The sequence below is a fragment of the Nematostella vectensis genome, chromosome 2 (genome assembly GCF_932526225.1).
Source record: "Nematostella vectensis chromosome 2, jaNemVect1.1, whole genome shotgun sequence".
Classification (NCBI taxonomy): domain Eukaryota; kingdom Metazoa; phylum Cnidaria; class Anthozoa; order Actiniaria; family Edwardsiidae; genus Nematostella; species Nematostella vectensis.
In genome coordinates, this window is record NC_064035.1 from 11,204,892 (window position 1) to 11,223,394 (window position 18,503).

The window sequence follows — 18,503 nt, forward strand, 5'->3', positions numbered from 1 at the left end:
ACTAACGGCCAATTAATCTAATTCTTTATTAGTCTAGTTAAACAGGTAAAAGCTCCTCTCGGGCTGTTACAAAGCGTAATTAAATTAAAGCGCAATTAAATCAATTTAAATTAATTTTTTAGCTTTGTTAAAACATTACCTAGTACCTTCGTTTATTATAGATGAAATAATTATAGTTTGCATTTGATACACAAGAAACCGTATCAGTTATTAGAAGCATTACTAAATCGTGCATATGGCACCTCGTTGGTCTGGCATCCGTAAACGTTTTAGTGGCATCTCAAAAAGATCGCACGTGCCATGTTTCTTATTTTCCATGAGGCTTTTAGAAATTTGATACAGAAAGTAGGAGCGGATTTCTACTTCTATGTAAGACAAAAAAAGAAAAAACAAGTTGCAAAAGGGGCGGCACCCAGAAAAATTGATACGCAGCAAAATGTGTTAATGGTTGCTCGAGGCTGTTTTTTTTTTCTGCCCTAACAAATCAAGGTAATTGGTAAGTACAATAAGGCTAAGTGTATACGATAAAACCTGTCAGGACTCAAAATGATTTTCAACACTTTCTTTTATCATACATCAATTCATTTTTCCCTATTCAGGCCACTCGAAAAGCACGTAAACTCTAACTACAATTGTTTTCTAGCCAATCACAGGAGAACTTAAATCTCATCCCCAAGATGAATATTTTACAGCATTTTTATCATGCGCTCTTTTCGGGTTTCCGGTATTTACTTCATAAGACACGAAAGAAGAAACCTGACACTTTTTTCTTTGTCTGGTAAAGACATTTTTTACTAGCCATTCTTCCAGGCCTTAGCCAGATTAACCGTAAATATTTTCAATAAACGTTGTCAGTGCAAATGGCATTTGGCAAATAGCAGTTACAAGACCAATCACTGCTTATGGGTATAATTATTTGTAAGAATAAAGATGAAAAGTATTATAATCGCAAAAATTATCCACATTATCCTGCATTCAGTAGAAATTCGACGTGTTCCATGGTATTTTTCGATCTTAGAACTGCCATTCGACAATTGGCATTCGCCATTTGCACTGACAACATATTTTGGAATAGGTGTATATGCCAATCACCTCGAATGAGGCTAACGGCCTATTAATCTAACTCTTTATTAGCCTATACTTATTTCTTTTTGACCGCTTTAAACCTTTCTGATTGATACGAAGCGTAATCAATTTTATTTTAAATTAAGAAAAAAATTTTGAAAAATTTTTGTTTTGTTTTGTTAAAACATTACCAAGTTTATTATTGATGGAATAGTTATAGTTAGCCTTTAATACACTTTAAAATGTATTTCTTATGTCAAGAGAACCACAACAATGTATCATTGGAAGCAAGACTACTGTGGCACCTCGTGGGTCTGTCATTTGTAAGCTTTAGTGGCATCTCCAAATAGTCTTTTTCGGTTGCCGTTTAATTCATAAGACACGAAAGAAGGACCTGACACTCAACTTACACTCGGGCAAGCAACACTATCGCCTCCGAAGCAACACTATCGCCTCCTTTCTTTTTGATAAAGAGAATTTTTTACTAGCCATTTATGGATTTAGGTTACAAAACCCGGCTAAAAATAAATTAAATCTAGAAAGATATGATATGATCCATAAATACACATTTCATATTCTTTTACAAACAACAGAATTATAGTATTTGCCTTTCTAATTTTACAAGAACTTCCATCTAATAAAAGTACGACAATTTGCCATTAAAATAGAAATATATTCAGAGTAAAACCGTCATTGGAATGATATATGCTATGTACATCATAGAACGTTAATTTTGTAGCTCTGAACTTCCATGTAATAAAAGTACTACAATTTGCCATTTAAAAACAGAATTATATTCAGAGTAAAACCGTCATTGGAATGATATATGCTATGTACATCATAGAACGTAAATTCTGTAGCTCTGTGGATTTCATTTAGATGAGGGCCATGTGTGTCCTAGCCCCAGTCCTTTTGGTCTCATAGTGGCTTTGACTGGGTCGACCCTTCCACTCTGATTCGGTCCAAGTCCTTTGCCTGGTACCCAACCCATTTCACGGAGCATCTGGTTACCAATGTTGTGCTCTGGTATTGGCAATGTTGCTTGGGCTACAGCAACTAAAGGGAAAACACTAATATTTTTATATACATACATCACAGAGGTGGGCCAAGGGTTTTCTTTCTCCAAGGGGGGTCACTGCATAAATGCTGTTGTATTGTGCATACAATAAGTTTGTAGCGCCAGTGTGTGGCTGTTGTGTGTGTGTGGCAGTTGTGATATTTCTAGTTGTGTACTGTACATTAGATCAGTTTTGCATGGTTATTGGAAGATAGACAATCCAACTCCATGCTTTATTCTGGATCCCTCCAGTCAGATGAACCTCTTAGTAGTGGTAGTGGCTATATAAAAATAATAGAGCTAAATAAAGATTTATATAATATAATTTATATAATAGAGCTAAATAAAGATTTATACTACTATAAGTTAAAAATTTTATTTGACTATAAACTACTAATATTACTTAAATATGTTTAAAATTTTATTAACTATAGGTCGAGAACATAACAGAAAAGAAAAGCAACCGATAAGTTATAAAGTAGTGTTAAAGTGTGCTGGCACAATTCTTAATGATTTTCGGGGCCATCCCCTAAATCTTGTAAGCAGCATTTTCAATCTTGTCCTTGATATCAAAAGAAACTAGTTTACAAACATAACTCAGACACCTTTCTTAGCACCCAGAGGTACATATCCGCTTAGTATTGCAATGACATTCATAGCAAAGTATTGCATACCTTCAGAGGCTGGTAGCGTTTTTCTAGCTTTTTTGACTTTGGATGATGGACTGACTTTTTTCCTGTTGAGCATTTTTTCCAATAAAAAGTTAAATCATACTGACAGTAGACTGCACAGTAGTTGAAAAACACTATTCACCTGTTCTTTCTCTGCTTGCCAAAAAGGCGGTTTATAGCAATCTTGTCGGGCCTACTTGTGTTTCTGTTGATATACAATAAAATAGAATTGTATGAGATTTGCCATGTTTTATAGTTCTGTAAGCCAATACAAAGAAAATGCAATAATTACAGAAGAAGATGCCCAATTAAGGGTTGCAAAAAGCCCCATCAAAATGTTTTAACTATGGCTGACTATGGCTATGTGGTGGTGATTCCCTACCCTCATCATACTACCGAGTCTTACTTGGTATGTAACTCTGCCAATGGCCTACACCCATAGCCTTGGCCAACCCTTTTAATATTACCAAGTCTTACTCTGCATCTCTGCCCAGGGCCTACCCATTCCCTTGGCCAACCCTTTTAATATATCAAGTCTTACTCAGCATCTCTGCCCATGGCCTACCGATTCCCTTGGCCAACCCTTTTAATATTACCAAGTCTTACTCTGCATCTCTGCCCAGGGCCTACCCATAGCCTTGGCCAACCCTTTTAATATATCAAGTCTTACTCAGCATCTCTGCCAATGGCCTACACCCATAGCCTTGGCCAACCCTTTTAATATATCAAGTCTTACTCAGCATCTCTGCCAATGGCCTACACCCATAGCCTTGGCCAACCCTTTTAATATTACCAAGTCTTACTCGGCATCTCTGCCCATGGCCTACCGATTCCCTTGGCCAACCCTTTTAATATATCAAGTCTTCTTTAGAATCTCTGCCCATAACCTACCCATTCCCTTGGCCAACTCTTTTAATATTATCAAGTCTTACTCAGCATCTCTGCCCATAACCTACCCATTCCCTTGGCCAACTCTTTTAATATTATCAAGTCTTACTCAGCATCTCTGCCTAGGGCCTCCTAGTATACCCATGCCCTTGGAATACCGACGATCGATTCTTACTTGGTTTTGATGAGCACAACTTGGTCTCTAGTAGAATTCTCTGTTAGGCAGTGAAGAGAATAAAGGGAAGCCAGCTTTCGTATCTATACGAACACAAAATGTTGTCATACAAGTGCACCAGTTAAATAATTAACCAGCTAGTTAAAAAAAAACAATTTATTGCTACCCTGATAGCAGAGCTTTTTTTCCTGTTTGTTCTATCAGTTCATTTATCATTGTTGCATCTCTATTCCTTCACATAATTGGTTTGTTTTTGTTCATGTAAAAACCCTTGAGCATGCTCTTTATTTTTTTTGGCAGCAACCACAATGCAATGATTTTGTTTGAAATTTCCTGCTGGTTCTGACCAGATCTCAACTGGTTTTACCATGTGTGACTACATAAAAAATCTTGGAAGGAACTAGTAATGTGCAAGCTCAACAGGATTCAATACAGGGTTCAAAATAGCGGCCAGCTGCTGTTTTCTGGTCTTTGTCGGCTCTTTTTTTTCTGTATTTCCCTTTCATAATTTGGAAATGCAGGCTTTTTTTCACCACTAAAATCCAGAAAGCCAGCAAAATCTAGCAGATTTAAAAAAGTTATTTTGAACCCTGTTATAGCAGCAGAGGTTCTCCTGAGGACACAAACAAACAATTATGCAAAACAACAGAGACATGACATATAGAAAATAACAAGAAAAAAGCTCTGCTAGTAGGGGAATTTGTTGCAGACCTGGTGTTGCTCTGCTCTTGAATTTAGAGGCAGGTACAGCCTTTAGAAAATAAAGAAAACAAATAAAGTTTGATTATTATTTAAGCATTACAACAAATGGTGCTGACTAAACTGCAACACTTGTATGTGTAACTGTATTGTTATTTATTATACCATACAAAAATAATTCATATGATCATCAATATTTGTCATTACTAGTTCAGGCAACTTACTCTGTTTTAGAAGAATCCTGGATGAACTTGCTTATTTTCTTATTTGCCTCAATAAGCATTGGTTTAAGATTATCCTATGGAAAAGATTAGGATTAAAAAAAAATTCTAACTCAGACAACATATACACTTAGTTATTTACCTTTCCATACATTGACATCATATTCAACCGTGCCTGAAACCCTGCAGGAGAACAATATTATATTTTATTAGGATTTATTAAGACTGAATATCTTGCAATGTAATTACTTCTCATCTCAGATTTTTTTTAACATTTTCTCTTGGGCAACTTTAACAGCAAAGACATTGTTAGTTCTTTAAATATTTTGGGGTTAAGTCTAGGAAACTCCACAATAAAATGCTTAAAAAAACTTGAAGAGTCTGAACTAGATCCAGGAGACATAGCTAAAGTCTGGGGGATTTCTATGTTGAAGAGTTGATGTTCCTTGACTTATTCTGCTGCACTTGTATACATTACCAGTACTTTGATATTTAATGTCATTAATATATCCAGGCATCTACCAGTAATTACTTGAGCATGTGCAGAAATAAGAAAATCAAAGCAAATCAATTGTAAAAAAACACACACACACTTTTTATCTTAACTTCTAGAGTTAAAGGAAATAAAAATTGCAGCTAAAGATCAGCCCTTGAGGTAAAGTTTTGACCCAAGTTATAGTATTGTAGATATACAGTACCAAACCCAAAAGCTCAAAAACTAGGAGACTGTGTTTAAAAGATAAAACCTAACTGTATAAGAAAATCTCAAGAAATTTAACCAGCTTGCAGTTATACTTATGATACTGAGTACTTTACTGTTTGTAAGCATCTATTGTATATACATTACAGTACAGGACAATAAAAATACAATGATCTATTACCGAATGATCTAGTCCCGTTGGTCTCCGGAATGCCATACTCATCCATTACTCCATTCAATATGTTGTTGAATTTCTCATCCTCTTCCATTTCCTTGCAGTCCTGTTCCCACCAGGGGTCTAAGGGGATCTCATGCTCATAAGAGCTTTCTTCTTGTTCGTCATCTGCTAATCTGCCCTCATCGTTAGTAAAGAACCCCTCGCTCTCAACATCACTAGAAGCATCACTATCTGAGCCAAGGTTCAGCATCATGTCATCCTTATTATGTCTCCCTGGAAGCCAGATTGCACCATTTTCACCCATGTAATCAGTACTTCCATGGTCAGCCCCAAGGATTTTGAAATGTTTACCATGCCTAGGGAATGATCCCACCTCCATTGGTTCAGAGGTGCTGCTACTATGTCTCCCAGTGTCATAGTAGTACACCTGGCCACCATCATCACACATCGACTGCCTCTCAGCAGAGGATAATTTACAGGAATGTTTTCTTTTGAGAGATTTCGTATGTCCATGAGATATCTTTATGTTCCCATGGTGGTTATACTGACTACTCAGTTCAGGAGAACTTTGAAATTGTACTCCGGTGTAATTCAAAGACTGTGGAGTCCTCTTTAACTTTTTGTTTCTTTTAGACCGTCTTCTGCCACCCGCATTCTCTGCGAATGAATCGCTTTCTGGACGCTCTGGTAAGGGATAGGGCTCCATCATTTGATATCGATATAACATCGAAAGACGTTTAGAGTTCGCAAAAGCACTGTCCTCATCAGAATCGCTCTGCATCATGGTAATATTTTCGATATAGTCTTTCAATGCCTCGTCGATCGAATCATTACTCCCCTCGCTAAGCATTGACAAATCTTTGGTTAACGGGAAATCTGATCTGCGTTTTCTTCCCCTTCTCTTTTTGATAGCTTTTCGAACCGGAGTAGAGGAAGGCGAATCCTTTCGCCCTATCGTGGCGTCCGAGTTCGAAGATTGCGGATCATCGGTCCGTTCTAGTGCAAGGGTTAGATCGACTACAAGTTCGTCCATTTTAAAGTTTCATTCAGTAGGCTAAAACGCGATAAAAAGCTAAAAACTCGAAAAACAATTAGCGAACGGATACTTTTCGTCCGCCATGTTGTTAGATGACGACATCATAAGTCGATTGGCTGTCGTATCGTGACAGTTTGGTTATTGCAGTCGATAACTCGTCGTCTATCAGCTAGTTAGTGCTTCAATTTATTCATGAATTGTCATTTAATGTGAAAACTGTTGTGGATTTAACTTTTTGTGCCAAGTCTTTTAAAAATAAATATTTAAAAAAATACTACCGCTCAGAGATTTTAAAGTAAATAGGTCTATGTTGTTTTAGTACGTTCTGTCGTTATGGTGGTGTCGTGCGTGATCGTGATGTTGACAACGCAACATTACACTTTGTGCTTCATAACATTGTAATTTGTGTCAAAGTGCGATGTCGTGACGCACATAAGTTCAAACCCGTGACCGACAGATGAGATGTTGTCAACAAAAACCTTGAATGAACCCCCTAGGGTGCCATCAGTCGATAACTATTCGTCGTGGTATTTTCTAGTTGGCGTGACAACGCAATGCTAATATCAATATTAACCCAGGCCTGGTGTTAACCAACAGGTCAGACTTAAAGTAGCACAGAGGATTTAGCAAACCGTAAGTATATCGTATATCCAAGTTCCTAACGCCACTTTTTCACGATGAGACTAGTTCGCCGGCTCTTTAGAGATCTAAATAAATTATCTAGATGAATACGAATCACGCGAGTTGCACGATAGAAGCAATCGTGACGAGAAATAACATCATATCGTGAGATAATGAGATATGTCAATTATAAGGTAAATAAGTATCTACTAATCTGAGCTGAAAGTGAAATAGCAAAAAAAGTTTCTGACTATAGTTTGATAGTTCAGTTTTAAATTGCCCACACATTTTGCAATTTAAATTGCACTAAATTTTGCATTTACGATTAACGCTGTGTCTACTTGCACGGCTTTCGGTAAAAAAGGAAAAAAAAAACTAGCTGCACGGCTGTCTCCCATTTTCTCGATTTTTAGCCTAAATAACAAGTTTCTGGCTTTGAAACACTTCCACGATTATTAAGAACAGCCAAGAGATGTTTTTTTTAGCTTGAAAACTTGTGCATTGAGTGACCTGCAAATGCTCGGCACAGTATGAACGAAGCGTGGAGTTCGACACCTCGTTTTCGCCATAACAGCTGTGCAAGGAGAAAAAAGGTAGATGTACTTCCCTTTTTTCTTTTTGCCATTAAGCCAAAATGAAAAGTTTTGAATTTAAAAACCTCCCACCGTTATTTAGAACCGTCAAACGATGGCTTCGAGCTTGAAAAAATTCGCAAAAGGCGACATGCGAGTGCTCGGCACATAATGAACGATGCATGAAATGTCGAACTCCACGCTTCGTTCATACTTTGCCGAGTATTTGCGGGCCGCTTGTTGCATAGCTTTTCAGGCTAAAAATCGTCGCTTGGCTGTTCTTAATAATCGTGGAAGTGTTGTTTAGGCAAGAAATCGAGAAAACTGGAGACAGCCGTGCAGCTAGTTTTTTCCCTCCTTTACCGGAAGCCGTGCAAGTAGACACTGCGCAGTACTAACGTCATGCTTCATGAACTTTTCCTTCTACAGTTCTAGAACAGCTCGTACGTAGAACACGTTAAAAATAATGCCCGCCTCTATCTTTTAATTTCTTTTAATTTACCTAATTCCTATTCACACTTGTGGTACTGTAAAATGACAGAACCCTGGTCTAGTGCGTATAAGTTTTGGACCGTTTTCGAGTTGGATGAGCCTTCTTTGGTGCTTTTTACGATCTGAATGATGGATACTAATCCTGATCTACTTTTGCTTTTAGTCCCCTGTAGTTGGTCGGCATGGGTTGTGCCCCTAGTTCAAGTGGGACAATATCTTCCAAAGAATCGATTCAGCTCATCCAGGAAATAGAGGAGCTCAAAAAACATCAGGAAACCAAAGAAGAAGAGATCAAGAAGTTGAGGAGCGAAAATGCGTTTTTACGCGAGAGTGCAGGAATTGTAGAAGAGGAGAACGTGCGACTTGACACATCATTAGAAGTCGAACAACTTTCTAAGGAACTTGAAGCATTGAAACTTGAAAACAGTAATCTGAGGAAAGAATTAATGACAATGGGGTCTCCTTCTAAGGTAATGCACCAGTCAATTGACAGCCCGCCCCCCCCCCGACCCCCGGGACATACCGGGGAAGTAACGCGGTCACGCGGGGGGTTTAACACATATTTAACACCTGTAGTCCACCGGGGGGCGGGGATTTAACAGAAGCCCTCAACAGGCCGGGAAAGGGTGTTGAATTAATGCTTTACCGTAAGTTGCGTCTGTAGGTAAGCGGAGTTATTCTTAGGCACCGCGGAGGGGGAGGGCACTGGGAGGAGGGGGAGGCCGCACCGCTTAAAGAAAAAAGAGGGGGATCGGAAAACCCCGCGGCCATGAACCGGGGGGTTTAAAAGCGTCACAAGCCCCCCATGAACCGGGGGGTTTAACAGCGTCACAAGCCCCCCATGAACCGGGGGGTTTAACAGCGTCACAAGCCCCCCATGAACCGGGGGATTTAACAGCGTCACAAGCCCCCCATGAACCGGGGGGTTTAACAGCGTCACAAGCCCCCCATGAACCGGGGGGTTTAACGGCGTCACAAGCCCCCCATGAACCGGGGGGTTTAACAGCGTCACAAGCCCCCCATGAACCGGGCGGTTTAACAGCGTCACAAGCCCCCATGAACCGGGGGGGTTTAACGGCGTCACAAGCCCCCCATGAACCGGGGGGTTTAACAGCGTCACAAGCCCCCCATGAACCGGGGGGTTTAACAGCGTCACAAGCCCCGTAAACATCAGATGAATGTTACTTTCCCCGCACCAGCTTCTGGGACCGCTCCTCTGCCCCGTGTCTAAGAATTCGTGATCCAGTGATTCGCGGTTGCGTGATTCCCGATACTATTTCATGATAGTGTATACTAGAGTTACAGTATATATTAAAATACCGAGTTTGTTGCAAACTTTTAGCATTTGTTTATGTTCTGATTTAGGTTGTTCCACAAAACCGATCTCCCGTTAAAGGTCTACAAAAAGAATCCAAGAACTTGCCTAAAGTTGGCGACCATGTGAGTGCTAAAAGTAATTGCACTGATTTTGCGAACACTAGCTATACACACATCGGTACTAGTCGGACCAAGACGGAACGCTAGCACAGCCTATTTTTAAATAAAATACCAGTGAGCAGTGCTGAAAAACGCAAGACTAGTTCCAGTACCGCGCGGTTAAACCAGCCCTTTTTGTTTTGAAATGGCGGCGTTTTACCAGCGAAATGTCACATTTTGGCGAATGCTTTGAAAACTAGTCCAAACATTAGGCTATAATTTCCTTTATGACTCTCTCATTATCAAACAAATCTGTCATCTTTTGTACAGTATGGTCAAAACATCGACTGGGGTCAGCCTTTCGTACCTTAACTCGAACACTACGATTGTGTTTGTTTTTCCCAGAACACGCGCATGCGCACACGTTATTCAGCACTTCGGAAACCATGGACAGCTGTTTCGCCCTTATTAGGGCTCATCAGCATGCCGTGTCTTTGTCCCGTGTTTGTGGCCGCTTTTTTAATCGTATAGGCGCTGCTTATAATTTACTTTTTTCGTGTGTCTAGGTGTGCTAGACTTGTTACTTCTTACTTAACTACTGACATGTAGGTGTTGTTCATAATAGTACCTTTTTTCGTTCCAAGAATGATGCTTACAGTATTTTTACTTGATGTTGTGATTCCTCAGATCATCCGGCCGCCATCTTAGATTTTAATAAAAGTTTTCAATGACTGAAATGTATCTACCGTCTGCAAATGGTCTAAATTGTACTTATTTTGTGTCTTGGGTGCTTTCTTATCCTTGTGTATCTAGGTGTTGGCCATGTGGTCTGTGAGCATGTGGCAGTACTTCACAGCGACCATCGTCAGCTTTGACCCCAACACGCTCAAGTTCACTATCGAGTGGGACGACCAGGATCCTTCGGGCCGGGTAATCGATTACTATAACCTGGCTCTTGACAGGGTCCCGGATGATGACGAGATCGCGGTAGGCTCTATAGTCCTGTTTCCCCAAGGAGCATATAAGGGGAAGGAAGGCGTCCGACTTGGTGGTCAGCGGTGGCATCAGGTAATGCTGGAGATAGACCCTTTAGCGTTGATTTGTAAGAAACTTTATGGCAGCTTGTAATATTTAATCATTTCGATATTAAATCATGTAAGGTAAAACTTGTTAACTGCTAGCAACTTTTTTTTTTGCGTTAAGTGGATAAATGATTTTTCAGGGTCGTATTACGGACGTAACTCACGGTCCGGATGGGGAGAAACTCTATGACGGCGAACACACGAAAGGCAAAAACGATGGCAAGTGGGTCACCTACAAAGGCTATGATCCAAAGTTTGATGACTTAAAGCGACATCAGCTCCGCATAGCACCAAACGTACTGGATCTATTATCTGCAGAGGAAGAAAGTGACCCTCCATCACGAGCCGGTGACGTCATTAACCCATGTGACGTGTTTATATCATACGCCAAGGTAGGTTCTTGCAAATAGTGCTCCAGTCGTCGTTAAAGATTACGTCAGACATTGTTATGACAACAGAACTGGGAGAAGCGTGACTCGCTCTTTGCAATGAGTACACAAAACGAAAAAGTCGGTCCTAGCCAAATAGATGTGTATACCGTATAAGTCACTTTGTATTAGATGGTGGAGCAACATATAGTTTGACTAGAGACCGATGACGACTCTAAACCGTCAATGCCTTTAACAATGGTACCGTTTTCCCCAAATACATGGGCTAAGTAAAGTGCGCTTATCCCGTGCGCTTCGTATCGCTCGCTAATTACCGTGGGCAACGCTTCGCTTGCTAATTGCCAAGCTCTAAATTAGACGGGCTAAGAATCGTGCGCTAACTACCGTGCGCTAAACCCTACGATAAATCGTACATTAAATTAAATAGTATACGCCCATATACACAAATAGGTCATGTATGTATGCGCCAATATACGGAGTAATAGGTCGTTATGAATGCGCCCATATACACAAATAGGGCGTGTATGTATGCGCCCATATACACAAATAGGTCGTGTATGTATGCGCCCATACGGCAAGTAGGATGTGCATGGATACGCCCTTGTATAAGCTAGAGTAGTAATTTTTCGCATTTTTATCTTGCCCACAGGCTAATAGCGTGAACGCCGTCCGTAATAAAGAGATCCCTGACTTACCACCCACCTATGAGGAGGCCGTAGCTCACCTTTGCGACCCCAGAGACATCCGACAGGAACTACTTCAGAAAGGAATTCAGGTGAACAAGGAAGATAACCACAGCAATTTGATGGACACTGTGAAAATGATCAACAGCGCCAAAGTATTCGTTGCCTTTCTTAGCGACGAGTACGCAAGGTAAGTATGCCAAGGTAGATGCACTCAACAGGGTATTTTCCGCAATGGCTGCGGGAAAACTAATATCTTTTGAATGAACACCATTACTAGAAAGTGTAGCATCACTTATGAGTGCGCTGTTTGAACAAAACCAAGGTTATTTGAAAAAGGGTCATTCTCCAGACTTCTATTGTCCAGTGACGCTCACCAAAATGCCGTGACGAGCGAAGCGAGCGTCACTGGACGAGAGAAGTCTGGTATCCAGGGTAAGTATAACTGTGGTGAAAGCACCCTTGTTATGTACACAAAGAGAGGTATAGGAAAAATACTTGGAGGGAAAGAACTTGATAAGGATTTTTCACGAGATAAGCCATTGTTGGAAAAAAAACCTTGATTGGTGATTTTTAAATATTTTCACAGCGATGAGATATGTCGTCAGGAGTTCCAGTACGCCAAGAAAACTGCAAAGAAGCCCGTGGTTCCGGTAGTAATTGGAAATTCGTTTGATTGGATGATGTCTGTTGTCGGGTTGCTGATCGCAGGAGAGCTGTATATCCATTTTAAGGATAAGTCCATTCAGGACGTGAAGATGCAAGAGCTGCTTAAAGCCGTCAAAAGAAGTGTCAAGGTTGACGAGCCAGATGCAGGTAAAGGCCTTGTTTCTGTGGTCATATTTTCGATATGTCACATTTGAAACTGTACAAAATTAGACAGATGAAGCTAAAGTTTAATGTAAAACTTCTGAATTATATTTTTAATTGATAAGTTAAGATATCACACAATTTTGTGACAAAGAGCAAAAAGGAACTTTTTGGAAAAAAGGAGAGGGTTCGGGCTTCCTGTGTTCTCTGGAAGGTTAATAGTGAGCCCTCCCCACAGTGCTGTAGCAGGCATTGGAATATTTGAGTGTGTGTGTGTGTGTGGGGGGGGGGGGACGATACGGATAGGAAAAAATTGGGGGTACACAATACAGAAACATTGAGGAGAGTTGTGGTTGGGCACAGTTCAGAAACATTTAGAAAACATTGAGGGGGGCACGAGACTAAAACATTGGGAAAATATCGTGGTGCATGGTACAGAAACACTAAAATTAGGCTTTTGCCTGCCCTCGTGCGCAGAATAGCTCGCTAAAGAATTATCTTTCTTGTTTCCAGTGTAATCATAGAGCTCCATATTCTAATTTCGATCCTTAAAACCTCACAAAATTGCACGATAGAAATTTGGCTATTAGAGGAAATGATTTACTTACAGCACTTAAACTTGTACTTTTTTTTCTTTTAAAGCATCCATTCAGACGGTGAGCGCTTTACCACCTGTCTTGGAGACTGCAGACGTGTTTGTCAGCTACTGTTGGTGGAATTCTAACACTGCTTACCAAGCTAAACAGGTAAACGGACTTTATAAAATCACGTGACCTCACAGACCAAACTGGTCCGTGACCCAAGAAAAAATTCTAAGAACAATTCATAGGAAGGTCACCAAAATACCACACAGCACAGCACAACGCAACAAAAAAGCACTGTACGCTAAAAGGTAAAATATTTTATCAAAACGTTTATTAGACGGCCACAGTGCTGCTGCGCGCTTTTGTATAAGTTGATTAACAGACCTTATATCCCCGTACTGCTCGTTTTTATTTATATATAATAATATCTTACTGTCCTCGTTTGCCTGGGTCAAAGTGGAGCTCATGGGGCTTTGAATTTTCCAGAATGTTTTATGGCTCACGACGGAAAATTCCAATACGTACCGAGCACTGCGGGTACTGCGCCCCCCCCCCCCCCCCTCTTGGCCGCGAAAAAATGGGTCATTTATTATAAAGGAATCTTAAAATACGGTGCTTTTTCCATATGATACGTATGGCTGCGCACCCGCCCTCATCCGAACCTGGATACGCGCCTGGAGAAGAAATACATCGAGTTAATTGGACTTGCATTTTTGTTAAGATTTCTAGCTTGATTGGTAACCAGTATAGTGACCCACGCAAGATCAAAGAAGACCTTAGCAAGATGCTCAACCTGGTGATTTGGCTGGATACGGAAAGACTGCAGACCAACAATCAATCCGATTCTTCCATGGGCATGGTAAGGCTAGGCTTGATTTCAAGCTCGCTTCTGTAAGCCCGCAGTACGTGGGTGGGGCCGACAAGGCTCTGTACAGTGAGAGGCCTTATACTACTCTAGCAACACAGTGGGCCACCAGTATGAGATGCTTCACAGGTAAAGCAGCATACTAATCACTGATAACTGCATTCTGGAAGTCAGACTTGATCATGAATAGCTTTACTTGTGCAGGAGAAGGCCCACAAGTTGGTAGGGTGTAATCGAAGCGGAACAATCATTGAATTAATACATTTGTGAATAACAGTATAATGGAAAAATGGGGAAAAAAGGGGGGGGGGGGGGGTAAAAAAAAAAACAGACTTCTAGGTAGTGAAAACTGTACGGGCCATATCTTACATCTATGTCTTTGTGTTCTTAGTTTGAGCAGATTGCTAAAGGTCTTGCAAGAGCAAAAGTGATAATTGTGTTTGTTAGCGAGGAGTACGCAGCTAGCGACAACTGCCGGATGGAGTTCCAGTTCGCACTCAAGGTAAATATCTAATACAATTGCTTTTATCCTTGTTGTTTGTAATTCATGTCTACTTATAAGCTAAGTTTTATGCGTCTCGAATGGCCAGAGTCATTATGAATCATGTAAATTGTTCAGACAGACTGCGATTGTTAAACAAAAGATTGACAGAGGTTACAAACAGAGCTCCTGAAATGCCATTTACTCTTTTCGGTTCGTTGACATTGGCCATTGCTTATAATCATTATCTTTCATCTTTCCACTGTGTACCCGGTTTCTTCATCAGCCATTGCTTTAATCATGGTCTCAGGAACTTTGGTTTTTGTTCTTTTGTCTCCTGCTATTGCTCTCGTAAGTGCACGGTCCATTGCAAACAATGACCATGTTTTTTCAGTCCCTCCGAAAACCTATCGTACCAGTGATTGTGGGCACGGGACAGAAATGGCAGCAGACTGTTGTCGGGTTACTAGTAACGAGCCAAAACACCGAGCCAGTCAGCATGCATGGCATCTCCTCTGATGAAGGCTACCGTGGTGCCCTTGACAAAATCGGGTAAGAACAACCTAGAACCTTCGAGTAATGCTACCGTGGTACCCTTGACAAAATAGGGTAAAAACAACCTAGAACCTTCGAGTAAGGCTACCGTGGTGCCCTTGACAAAATAGGGTAAGAACAACCTAGAACATTCGAGTAAGCTTGCTTATGTTGACCCTAAGTTAGTTATGACGTCGAGCAGCATTGAGTACATTGCCTGTGAGAGTCACCTTACTTTAGTAAAGTCAGGACTTAGCGAATCGAGTACAATATTAGGGTCAGATCCTAATGAATGGCTTGTACTTTAGTTTTGTATGGATTTGATGTTATTTATTCGCAGCGATCACGTCAAGTCTTTGCTCGGTCTGAAAGAGCAAGAGACAACCTACAAAGCGCCAGTTATTGGAGATCACGTGGTCTGCCATCATCAACAATGGGCGTACTACTACGCTACTGTTGTAACATTTAACCGTGAGACCATGGAATACACAGTGGACTGGGACGACGGTGACCCATCGGGAAGGGTCCAGTCTTATAACGTAAGCCTGTTGTTGCATAATCGTGATTCAGTGCTACAAATCAGTGAGGCAGTGAATCGGATGCAATCGACCGGAACCTGCTGCCTAAAACATTCAACAAAGCTGGCGCCGTTTTTAAACCCTGTTGGGTGGTACCGCGAAGTAGTTCGTAAAGTCTTTTATTGTTTTATGGTCATCCGAGCGAGTCTGCACATAGAATGCTACTACTGAACTGGGAATGTGTGTTTATAGTATGTAGATAGTATGTAATTATGTATCTACTGAACTGGGCGATGTGTGTTTATAGTATGTAATTATGTATCTATTGAACTGGGCGATGTGTGTTTATAGTATGTAGATAGTATGTAATTATATATCTATTGAACTGGGCGATGTGTGTTTATAGTATGTAGATAGTATGTAATTATGTATCTACTTAACTGGGCGATGTGTGTTTATAGTATGTAGATAGTAGGTAATTATGTATCTACTTAACTGGGCGATGTGTGTTTATAGTATGTAGATAGTATGTAATTATGTATCTACTGAACTGGGCGATGTGTGTTTATAGCATGTAGATAGTATGTAATTATGTATCTACTGAACTGGGCGATGTGTGTTTATAGTATGTAGATAGTATGTAATTATGTATCTACTGAACTGGGCGATGTGTGTTTATAGTATGTAGATAGCATGTAATTATGTATCTACTGAACTGGGCGATGTGTGTTTATATTATGTAGATAGTATGTAATTATGTATCTACTGAACTGGGCGATGTGTGTTTATATTATGTAGATAGTATGTAATTATGTATCTACTGAACTGGGCGATGTGTGTTTATAGTATGTAGATAGTATGTAATTATGTATCTACTGAACTGGGCGATGTGTGTTTATAGAATGCAGATAGTATGTAATTATGTATCTATTGAACTGGGCGATGTGTGTTTAAAGTATGTATATAGTATGTAATTATGTATCTACTGAACTGGGCGATGTGTGTTTATAGTATGTAGATAGTATGTAATTAGTGTTGGTTTGAGAAAAATACAAACTACATAGGTTTCCCTACAGGTCTGTTTCGTGGTTGCCCACTCATCAGGGGATGATGAGTGGGCAACCACGAAACAGACCTGTAGGGAAACCTATGTAGTTTGTATTTTTCTCAAACCAACACTATACACCGCTCTACTTTCGAGTATTGAGCACTCTCTATGAAAGCCTTCAACCATCATTTTAGTATGTAATTATGTATCTATTGAACTGGGCGATGTGTGTTTATAGTATGTAGATAGTATGTAATTATGTATCTACTGAACTAAGCGATGTGTGTTTATAGTGTGTAGATAGTATGTAATTATGTATCTACTGATCTGGGCGATGTGTGTTTATAGTATGTAGATAGCATGTAATTATGTATCTACTGAACTGGGCGATGTGTGTTTATAGTATGTAGATAGTATGTAATTATGTATCTACTGAACTGGGCGATGTGTGTTTATAGTATGTAGATAGTATGTAATTATGTATCTACTGAACTGGGCGATGTGTGTTTATAGTATGTAGATAGTATGTAATTATGTATCTACTGATCTGGGCGATGTGTGTTTATAGTATGTAGATAGTATGTAATTATGTATCTACTGAACTGGGCGATGTGTGTTTATAGTATGTAATTATGTATCTACTGATCTGGTCGATGTGTGTTTATAGTATGTAGATAGTATGTAATTATGTATGTACTGAACTGGGCGATGTGTGTTTATAGTATGTAGATAGTATGTAATTATGTATCTACTGAACTGGGCGATGTGTGTTTATAGTATGTAGATAGTATGTAATTATGTATGTACTGAACTGGGCGATGTGTGTTTATAGTATGTAGGTAAGGATGAGGTTCCTACGCCGGACCAGATTGGAGTGGACTCCATCGTGTTTTTCCCTCAAGGAAGTTATGCCGGCACTGTGGGAAACAATGCAGGCGGGGGGCGCTTTCACGAAGGGATCATCACGAATGTCCGCAAGGTATGCGTGTGATTTGATTTTAAACTTTTTTTTAACTTAATTTTTCAATACATCTTTGTTACCAGGATGCATCTGGAGTTACGGTTTACGATGGCCATCATACAAAAGGCGAAGAAGACGGCAAATGGGTTACTTACAAAGGCTACAGCTACGAGTTTTTCGACATGAAACTCGAAGATCTCAGGATCGCGCCTAATGCCATGGACGCGCTGATGGCCTGTAAACAAGTCTTTAATGTAGACACATGAATATCAGCGCTATCGCTCATGTGCTGACCCCAAACCCACAGGTCAACTCAACCCCGACCCTCACTCCGACCATCACCTACCCCCCTACACAAACATACCCGATCCTTTTGTCGTTAAGAGGCATAGGAAATGCTCGGAGACCAGAAGCATTTATAGGCGCACCATTCGCGGCCGAACAAGAATACTCTGAGGAAACATTTGTTATTAAGCAGTTCTTAGGGCAACAAATTCCATGAAATTATAATCAATTGCACAACCTAGGAAATACTATTACATTTTTCTATATTTATCATAACGCAGGCGTATTTGATAAGCAGAAATGAATATTGTACCCATTCAAAATGAATTAAATTATATAAACAATCAGTTACCTTACAGTTGCGGTGTTTTGAATTGAACAGGTGGCGCATCCCTCTCCGCCCCCTCCCCCCCCCCTCATTTTCAATCGCACCCCCCTACCCCTGCTCCATAATTTAGATTCTTTTGAAAGG

The 18,503-nt window shown here is 40.2% G+C and overlaps 2 protein-coding genes across 3 annotated transcripts; one reads left to right on the forward strand and one right to left on the reverse strand.

The window, feature by feature from the left end:
- Positions 1-763: 763 nt before the first annotated feature.
- Positions 764-6,812, reverse strand: LOC5521132 (G patch domain-containing protein 2). The gene is made up of 8 exons (XM_001640882.3): positions 5,658-6,812; positions 4,919-4,959; positions 4,780-4,853; positions 4,568-4,607; positions 3,857-3,939; positions 2,936-2,998; positions 2,797-2,858; positions 764-2,121 (listed from the first exon to the last, which is right to left on the reverse strand). Exons 1-8 carry the CDS (start codon positions 6,685-6,687, stop codon positions 1,937-1,939), a joined length of 1,578 nt encoding a protein of 525 aa, XP_001640932.2. The 5' UTR covers positions 6,688-6,812; the 3' UTR covers positions 764-1,936.
- A 360-nt stretch (positions 6,813-7,172) lies between these two features.
- Positions 7,173-18,387, forward strand: LOC116604300. Of its 2 annotated transcripts, none has more exons than XM_048724211.1 (14): positions 7,173-7,323; positions 8,539-8,845; positions 9,741-9,815; positions 10,605-10,859; positions 11,014-11,265; positions 11,912-12,135; positions 12,535-12,761; positions 13,398-13,501; positions 14,061-14,198; positions 14,596-14,706; positions 15,080-15,237; positions 15,560-15,758; positions 17,618-17,764; positions 17,830-18,387. In XM_048724211.1, exons 2-14 carry the CDS (start codon positions 8,558-8,560, stop codon positions 18,010-18,012), a joined length of 2,361 nt encoding a protein of 786 aa, XP_048580168.1. In that variant the 5' UTR covers positions 7,173-7,323; positions 8,539-8,557; the 3' UTR covers positions 18,013-18,387. The 2 variants fall into 2 exon arrangements, with proteins under 2 accessions (XP_048580168.1, XP_048580169.1); XM_048724212.1 differs by lacking the exon at positions 7,173-7,323 and adding an exon at positions 7,354-7,505.
- Positions 18,388-18,503: the final 116 nt, after the last annotated feature.